Source organism: Scomber scombrus, unplaced genomic scaffold (assembly GCF_963691925.1).
Source record: "Scomber scombrus unplaced genomic scaffold, fScoSco1.1 SCAFFOLD_291, whole genome shotgun sequence".
NCBI lineage: Eukaryota > Metazoa > Chordata > Actinopteri > Scombriformes > Scombridae > Scomber > Scomber scombrus.
The window spans coordinates 7,501-17,500 of record NW_026910507.1 but is presented as its reverse complement, the minus strand read 5'-3'; the positions used below and the strand labels follow the sequence as shown (position 1 = coordinate 17,500).

Below are 10,000 nucleotides of genomic sequence, written 5' to 3'. Positions count from 1 at the left end.
TGTTAGTGTGTGTTAGTGTGTGTTAGTGTGTGTTAGTGTGTGTGTTAGTGTGTGTTAGTGTGTGTTAGTGTGTGTTAGTGTGTGTTACTGTGTGTTAGTGTGTGTTAGTGTGTGTGTTAGTGTGTGTTAGTGTGTGTTACTGTGTGTTAGTGTGTGTTAGTGTGTGTGTTAGTGTGTGTTAGTGTGTGTTAGTGTGTGTTAGTGTGTGTTAGTGTGTGTGTTAGTGTGTGTGTTAGTGTGTGTTAGTGTGTGTTAGTGTGTGTGTTAGTGTGTGTTAGTGTGTGTTAGTGTGTGTTAGTGTGTGTGTTAGTGTGTGTTAGTGTGTGTTAGTGTGTGTGTTAGTGTGTGTTAGTGTGTGTTAGTGTGTGTGTTAGTGTGTGTTAGTGTGTGTGTTAGTGTGTGTTAGTGTGTGTTAGTGTGTGTGTTAGTGTGTGTGTTAGTGTGTGTTAGTGTGTGTTAGTGTGTGTTACTGTGTGTTAGTGTGTGTTAGTGTGTGTTAGTGTGTGTGTTAGTGTGTGTTAGTGTGTGTTAGTGTGTGTTAGTGTGTGTTAGTGTGTGTGTTAGTGTGTGTTAGTGTGTGTTAGTGTGTGTTAGTGTGTGTTAGTGTGTGTGTTAGTGTGTGTTAGTGTGTGTGTTAGTGTGTGTTAGTGTGTGTGTTAGTGTGTGTTAGTGTGTGTGTTAGTGTGTGTTAGTGTGTGTTAGTGTGTGTTAGTGTGTGTGTTAGTGTGTGTGTTAGTGTGTGTGTTAGTGTGTGTTAGTGTGTGTTAGTGTGTGTGTTAGTGTGTGTTAGTGTGTGTTAGTGTGTGTGTTAGTGTGTGTGTTAGTGTGTGTTAGTGTGTGTTACTGTGTGTTAGTGTGTGTTAGTGTGTGTGTTAGTGTGTGTGTTAGTGTGTGTTAGTGTGTGTGTTAGTGTGTGTTAGTGTGTGTTACTGTGTGTTAGTGTGTGTTAGTGTGTGTTAGTGTGTGTTACTGTGTGTTAGTGTGTGTTAGTGTGTGTTAGTGTGTGTTAGTGTGTGTGTTACTGTGTGTTAGTGTGTGTTACTGTGTGTTAGTGTGTGTTAGTGTGTGTTAGTGTGTGTTAGTGTGTGTGTTAGTGTGTGTGTTAGTGTGTGTTAGTGTGTGTTAGTGTGTGTTAGTGTGTGTTAGTGTGTGTTAGTGTGTGTGTTAGTGTGTGTTAGTGTGTGTGTTAGTGTGTGTTAGTGTGTGTTAGTGTGTGTTAGTGTGTGTGTTAGTGTGTGTTAGTGTGTGTTATAAATAAAATAAACAGTGAATTATGAGACTGATAAAGACTCAACAGGGTTAAATGTTGAATAATAATTTATATTTATTATTTATTTAGTTTTATTTTCTAAATGAACATTAATAAGATCTGTAACTGTAACTGTGTGTGTGTGTGTGTGTGTGTGTGTGTGTGTGTGTGTGTGTGTGTGTGTGTGTGTGTGTGTGTGTGTGTGTGTGTGTGTGTGTAGTGTCGCAGCCTCCGGTGCTCACAACGACACTGACGTCATTCACAGCTTTCTCTCCAGAGGATCTTTATCTTCCCTGTGAGGCGACCGGTAACCCGACACCCACGTAAGTACTGCTGGGTAACTAGTTACTGTTAATGTAACTAGTTACTGTTAAAGTATAGGTGAGGAACCCTGTGAGTATAGATGAGTATAGATGAGGAACCCTGTGAGTATAGATGAGTATAGATGAGGAACCCTGTGAGTATAGATGAGGAACCCTGTGAGTATAGATGAGTATAGATGAGGAACCCTGTGAGTATAGATGAGGAACACTGTGAGTATAGATGAGTATAGATGAGGAACCCTGTGAGTATAGATGAGGAACCCTGTGAGTATAGATGAGGAACCCTGTGAGTATAGATGAGGAACCCTGTGAGTATAGATGAGGAACCCTGTGAGTATAGATGAGTATAGATGAGGAACCCTGTGAGTATAAATGAGTATAGATGAGGAACCCTGTGAGTATAGATGAGTATAGATGAGGAACCCTGTGAGTATAGATGAGTATAGATGAGGAACCCTGTGAGTATAGATGAGTATAGATGAGGAACCCTGTGAGTATAGATGAGGAACCCTGTGAGTATAGATGAGGAACCCTGTGAGTATAGATGAGTATAGATGAGGAACCCTGTGAGTATAAATGAGTATAGATGAGGAACCCTGTGAGTATAGATGAGTATAGATGAGGAACCCTGTGAGTATAGATGAGGAACACTGTGAGTATAGATGAGTATAGATGAGGAACCCTGTGAGTATAGATGAGGAACACTGTGAGTATAGATGAGGAACCCTGTGAGTATAGATGAGGAACCCTGTGAGTATAGATGAGTATAGATGAGGAACCCTGTGAGTATAAATGAGTATAGATGAGGAACCCTGTGAGTATAGATGAGTATAGATGAGGAACCCTGTGAGTATAGATGAGGAACCCTGTGAGTATAGATGAGGAACCCTGTGAGTATAGATGAGGAACCCTGTGAGTATAGATGAGTATAGATGAGGAACCCTGTGAGTATAGATGAGGAACACTGTGAGTATAGATGAGTATAGATGAGGAACCCTGTGAGTATAGATGAGTATAGATGAGGAACCCTGTGAGTATAGATGAGGAACCCTGTGAGTATAGATGAGGAACCCTGTGAGTATAGATGAGTATAGATGAGGAACCCTGTGAGTATAGATGAGTATAGATGAGGAACCCTGTGAGTATAGATGAGTATAGATGAGGAACCCTGTGAGTATAGATGAGGAACCCTGTGAGTATAGATGAGGAACCCTGTGAGTATAGATGAGTATAGATGAGGAACCCTGTGAGTATAAATGAGTATAGATGAGGAACCCTGTGAGTATAGATGAGTATAGATGAGGAACCCTGTGAGTATAGATGAGGAACACTGTGAGTATAGATGAGTATAGATGAGGAACCCTGTGAGTATAGATGAGGAACACTGTGAGTATAGATGAGGAACCCTGTGAGTATAGATGAGGAACCCTGTGAGTATAGATGAGGAACACTGTGAGTATAGATGAGGAACACTGTGAGTATAGATGAGGAACCCTGTGAGTATAGATGAGGAACCCTGTGAGTATAGATGAGTATAGATGAGGAACCCTGTGAGTATAGAAAAGGAACCCTGTGAGTATAGATGAGTATAGATGAGGAACCCTGTGAGTATAGAAAAGGAACCCTGTGAGTATAGGTGAGGAACCCTGTGAGTATAGGTGAGGAACCCTGTGAGTATAGGTGAGGAACCCTGTGAGTATAGGTGAGGAACCCTGTGAGTATAGGTGAGGAACCCTGTGAGTATAGGTGAGGAACCCTGTGAGTATAGGTGAGGAACACTGTGAGTATAGATGAGTATAGATGAGGAACCCTGTGAGTATAGAAAAGGAACCCTGTGAGTATAGGTGAGGAACACTGTGAGTATAGATGAGTATAGATGAGGAACCCTGTGAGTATAGAAAAGGAACCCTGTGAGTATAGGTGAGGAACCCTGTGAGTATAGGTGAGGAACCCTGTGAGTATAGATGAGGAACACTGTGAGTATAGATGAGTATAGATGAGGAACCCTGTGAGTATAGATGAGGAACCCTGTGAGTATAGATGAGTATAGATGAGGAACCCTGTGAGTATAGATGAGGAACCCTGTGAGTATAGATGAGTATAGATGAGGAACCCTGTGAGTATAGATGAGGAACCCTGTGAGTATAGATGAGTATAGATGAGGAACCCTGTGAGTATAGATGAGGAACCCTGTGAGTATAGATGAGGAACCCTGTGAGTATAGATGAGTATAGATGAGGAACCCTGTGAGTATAGATGAGTATAGATGAGGAACCCTGTGAGTATAGGTGAGGAACCCTGTGAGTATAGATGAGTATAGATGAGGAACCCTGTGAGTATAGATGAGGAACCCTGTGAGTATAGATGACGAACCCTGTGAGTATAGATGAGTATAGATGAGGAACCCTGTGAGTATAGATGAGGAACACTGTGAGTATAGATGAGGAACCCTGTGAGTATAGATGAGGAACACTGTGAGTATAGATGAGGAACACTGTGAGTATAGATGAGGAACCCTGTGAGTATAGATGAGGAACCCTGTGAGTATAGATGAGTATAGATGAGGAACCCTGTGAGTATAGAAAAGGAACCCTGTGAGTATAGATGAGTATAGATGAGGAACCCTGTGAGTATAGAAAAGGAACCCTGTGAGTATAGGTGAGGAACCCTGTGAGTATAGGTGAGGAACCCTGTGAGTATAAATGAGTATAGATGAGGAACCCTGTGAGTATAGGTGAGGAACCCTGTGAGTATAGGTGAGGAACCCTGTGAGTATAGATGAGTATAGATGAGGAACCCTGTGAGTATAGATGAGTATAGATGAGGAACCCTGTGAGTATAGATGAGGAACCCTGTGAGTATAGGTGAGGAACCCTGTGAGTATAGGTGAGGAACCCTGTGAGTATAGATGAGTATAGATGAGGAACCCTGTGAGTATAGATGAGGAACCCTGTGAGTATAGATGAGTATAGATGAGGAACCCTGTGAGTATAGATGAGTATAGATGAGGAACCCTGTGAGTATAGATGAGGAACCCTGTGAGTATAGATGAGTATAGATGAGGAACCCTGTGAGTATAGATGAGGAACCCTGTGAGTATAGATGAGTATAGATGAGGAACCCTGTGAGTATAGATGAGGAACCCTGTGAGTATAGATGAGGAACCCTGTGAGTATAGATGAGTATAGATGAGGAACCCTGTGAGTATAGATGAGTATAGATGAGGAACCCTGTGAGTATAGGTGAGGAACCCTGTGAGTATAGATGAGTATAGATGAGGAACCCTGTGAGTATAGATGAGGAACCCTGTGAGTATAGATGACGAACCCTGTGAGTATAGATGAGTATAGATGAGGAACCCTGTGAGTATAGATGAGGAACACTGTGAGTATAGATGAGGAACCCTGTGAGTATAGATGAGGAACACTGTGAGTATAGATGAGGAACACTGTGAGTATAGATGAGGAACCCTGTGAGTATAGATGAGGAACCCTGTGAGTATAGATGAGTATAGATGAGGAACCCTGTGAGTATAGAAAAGGAACCCTGTGAGTATAGATGAGTATAGATGAGGAACCCTGTGAGTATAGAAAAGGAACCCTGTGAGTATAGGTGAGGAACCCTGTGAGTATAGGTGAGGAACCCTGTGAGTATAAATGAGTATAGATGAGGAACCCTGTGAGTATAGGTGAGGAACCCTGTGAGTATAGGTGAGGAACCCTGTGAGTATAGATGAGTATAGATGAGGAACCCTGTGAGTATAGATGAGTATAGATGAGGAACCCTGTGAGTATAGATGAGGAACCCTGTGAGTATAGGTGAGGAACCCTGTGAGTATAGGTGAGGAACCCTGTGAGTATAGATGAGTATAGATGAGGAACCCTGTGAGTATAGATGAGTATAGATGAGGAACCCTGTGAGTATAGATGAGTATAGATGAGGAACCCTGTGAGTATAGGTGAGGAACCCTGTGAGTATAGATGAGTATAGATGAGGAACCCTGTGAGTATAGATGAGGAACCCTGTGAGTATAGATGACGAACCCTGTGAGTATAGATGAGTATAGATGAGGAACCCTGTGAGTATAGATGAGGAACACTGTGAGTATAGATGAGGAACCCTGTGAGTATAGATGAGGAACACTGTGAGTATAGATGAGGAACACTGTGAGTATAGATGAGGAACCCTGTGAGTATAGATGAGGAACCCTGTGAGTATAGATGAGTATAGATGAGGAACCCTGTGAGTATAGAAAAGGAACCCTGTGAGTATAGATGAGTATAGATGAGGAACCCTGTGAGTATAGAAAAGGAACCCTGTGAGTATAGGTGAGGAACCCTGTGAGTATAGGTGAGGAACCCTGTGAGTATAAATGAGTATAGATGAGGAACCCTGTGAGTATAGGTGAGGAACCCTGTGAGTATAGGTGAGGAACCCTGTGAGTATAGATGAGTATAGATGAGGAACCCTGTGAGTATAGATGAGTATAGATGAGGAACCCTGTGAGTATAGATGAGGAACCCTGTGAGTATAGGTGAGGAACCCTGTGAGTATAGGTGAGGAACCCTGTGAGTATAGATGAGTATAGATGAGGAACCCTGTGAGTATAGATGAGTATAGATGAGGAACCCTGTGAGTATAGATGAGTATAGATGAGGAACCCTGTGAGTATAGATGAGTATAGATGAGGAACCCTGTGAGTATAGATGAGGAACCCTGTGAGTATAGGTGAGGAACCCTGTGAGTATAGATGAGTATAGATGAGGAACCCTGTGAGTATAGATGAGTATAGATGAGGAACCCTGTGAGTATAGATGAGTATAGATGAGGAACCCTGTGAGTATAGATGAGGAACCCTGTGAGTATAGATGAGGAACCCTGTGAGTATAGATGAGTATAGATGAGGAACCCTGTGAGTATAAATGAGTATAGATGAGGAACCCTGTGAGTATAGATGAGTATAGATGAGGAACCCTGTGAGTATAGATGAGGAACACTGTGAGTATAGATGAGTATAGATGAGGAACCCTGTGAGTATAGATGAGGAACACTGTGAGTATAGATGAGGAACCCTGTGAGTATAGATGAGGAACACTGTGAGTATAGATGAGGAACACTGTGAGTATAGATGAGGAACCCTGTGAGTATAGATGAGGAACCCTGTGAGTATAGATGAGTATAGATGAGGAACCCTGTGAGTATAGAAAAGGAACCCTGTGAGTATAGATGAGGAACCCTGTGAGTATAGAAAAGGAACCCTGTGAGTATAGGTGAGGAACCCTGTGAGTATAGGTGAGGAACCCTGTGAGTATAGATGAGGAACACTGTGAGTATAGATGAGTATAGATGAGGAACCCTGTGAGTATAGATGAGGAACCCTGTGAGTATAGATGAGTATAGATGAGGAACCCTGTGAGTATAGATGAGGAACCCTGTGAGTATAGATGAGTATAGATGAGGAACCCTGTGAGTATAGATGAGGAACCCTGTGAGTATAGATGAGTATAGATGAGGAACCCTGTGAGTATAGATGAGGAACCCTGTGAGTATAGATGAGGAACCCTGTGAGTATAGATGAGTATAGATGAGGAACCCTGTGAGTATAGATGAGTATAGATGAGGAACCCTGTGAGTATAGGTGAGGAACCCTGTGAGTATAGATGAGTATAGATGAGGAACCCTGTGAGTATAGATGAGGAACCCTGTGAGTATAGATGACGAACCCTGTGAGTATAGATGAGTATAGATGAGGAACCCTGTGAGTATAGATGAGGAACACTGTGAGTATAGATGAGGAAACCTGTGAGTATAGATGAGGAACCCTGTGAGTATAGATGAGGAACACTGTGAGTATAGATGAGGAACACTGTGAGTATAGATGAGGAACCCTGTGAGTATAGATGAGGAACCCTGTGAGTATAGATGAGTATAGATGAGGAACCCTGTGAGTATAGAAAAGGAACCCTGTGAGTATAGATGAGTATAGATGAGGAACCCTGTGAGTATAGAAAAGGAACCCTGTGAGTATAGGTGAGGAACCCTGTGAGTATAGGTGAGGAACCCTGTGAGTATAGGTGAGGAACCCTGTGAGTATAGATGAGTATAGATGAGGAACCCTGTGAGTATAGATGAGTATAGATGAGGAACCCTGTGAGTATAGATGAGGAACCCTGTGAGTATAGGTGAGGAACCCTGTGAGTATAGGTGAGGAACCCTGTGAGTATAGATGAGTATAGATGAGGAACCCTGTGAGTATAGATGAGTATAGATGAGGAACCCTGTGAGTATAGATGAGTATAGATGAGGAACCCTGTGAGTATAGATGAGTATAGATGAGGAACCCTGTGAGTATAGATGAGGAACCCTGTGAGTATAGGTGAGGAACCCTGTGAGTATAGATGAGTATAGATGAGGAACCCTGTGAGTATAAATGAGTATAGATGAGGAACCCTGTGAGTATAGATGAGTATAGATGAGGAACCCTGTGAGTATAGATGAGGAACACTGTGAGTATAGATGAGTATAGATGAGGAACCCTGTGAGTATAGATGAGGAACACTGTGAGTATAGATGAGGAACCCTGTGAGTATAGATGAGGAACCCTGTGAGTATAGATGAGGAACACTGTGAGTATAGATGAGGAACACTGTGAGTATAGATGAGGAACCCTGTGAGTATAGATGAGGAACCCTGTGAGTATAGATGAGTATAGATGAGGAACCCTGTGAGTATAGAAAAGGAACCCTGTGAGTATAGATGAGTATAGATGAGGAACCCTGTGAGTATAGAAAAGGAACCCTGTGAGTATAGGTGAGGAACCCTGTGAGTATAGGTGAGGAACCCTGTGAGTATAGATGAGGAACACTGTGAGTATAGATGAGTATAGATGAGGAACCCTGTGAGTATAGATGAGGAACCCTGTGAGTATAGATGAGTATAGATGAGGAACCCTGTGAGTATAGATGAGGAACCCTGTGAGTATAGATGAGTATAGATGAGGAACCCTGTGAGTATAGATGAGGAACCCTGTGAGTATAGATGAGGAACCCTGTGAGTATAGATGAGTATAGATGAGGAACCCTGTGAGTATAGATGAGTATAGATGAGGAACCCTGTGAGTATAGGTGAGGAACCCTGTGAGTATAGATGAGTATAGATGAGGAACCCTGTGAGTATAGATGAGGAACCCTGTGAGTATAGATGACGAACCCTGTGAGTATAGATGAGTATAGATGAGGAACCCTGTGAGTATAGATGAGGAACACTGTGAGTATAGATGAGGAACCCTGTGAGTATAGATGAGGAACCCTGTGAGTATAGATGAGGAACACTGTGAGTATAGATGAGGAACACTGTGAGTATAGATGAGGAACCCTGTGAGTATAGATGAGGAACCCTGTGAGTATAGATGAGTATAGATGAGGAACCCTGTGAGTATAGAAAAGGAACCCTGTGAGTATAGATGAGTATAGATGAGGAACCCTGTGAGTATAGAAAAGGAACCCTGTGAGTATAGGTGAGGAACCCTGTGAGTATAGGTGAGGAACCCTGTGAGTATAGGTGAGGAACCCTGTGAGTATAGATGAGTATAGATGAGGAACCCTGTGAGTATAGATGAGTATAGATGAGGAACCCTGTGAGTATAGATGAGTATAGATGAGGAACCCTGTGAGTATAGATGAGTATAGATGAGGAACCCTGTGAGTATAGATGAGGAACCCTGTGAGTATAGGTGAGGAACCCTGTGAGTATAGATGAGTATAGATGAGGAACCCTGTGAGTATAGATGATTATAGATGAGGAACCCTGTGAGTATAGATGAGTATAGATGAGGAACCCTGTGAGTATAGATGAGTATAGATGAGGAACCCTGTGAGTATAGATGAGGAACCCTGTGAGTATAGGTGAGGAACCCTGTGAGTATAGATGATTATAGATGAGGAACCCTGTGAGTATAGATGAGGAACACTGTGAGTATAGATGAGTATAGGTGAGGAACACTGTGAGTATAGATGAGTATAGATGAGGAACCCTGTGAGTATAGGTGAGGAACCCTGTGAGTATAGGTGAGGAACCCTGTGAGTATAGGTGAGGAACCCTGTGAGTATAGATGAGTATAGATGAGGAACACTGTGAGTATAGATGAGGAACCCTGTGAGTATAGATGAGGAACCCTAACCCCACCCCCTGCGTAGGTTCCGCTGGGTGAAGGACCAGCAGGAGTTCAGCAGTCAGACGGGTTCTGGGACTCTGAGAGTCGATGAAGACGAACCTCTGGACTCATATGAAGGTTTCTACAGATGTTACGCCTCCAACACGCTGGGGACCGCCATGACCCAGAGAGTACACATCATCGTGGAGCGTGAGTGTCTCACACACACACACACACACACACACACACACACACACACACACACACACACACACA

At 42.8% G+C, this 10,000-nt stretch overlaps 1 protein-coding gene across 1 annotated transcript in view; it reads left to right on the top strand.

Moving 5' to 3' along the window:
• LOC133977087 (neural cell adhesion molecule L1-like) overlaps window positions 1-10,000 on the top strand; it is a gene marked incomplete at its 3' end in the record, with an annotated part of 19,356 nt that overhangs the window by 1,946 nt on the left and 7,410 nt on the right. The window contains exons 2-3 of the mRNA XM_062415226.1: window positions 1,470-1,572; window positions 9,768-9,934. Of these exons, the coding sequence (XP_062271210.1) occupies window positions 9,904-9,934 (31 nt within the window). The remainder of the gene's footprint in view (window positions 1-1,469; window positions 1,573-9,767; window positions 9,935-10,000) is intronic.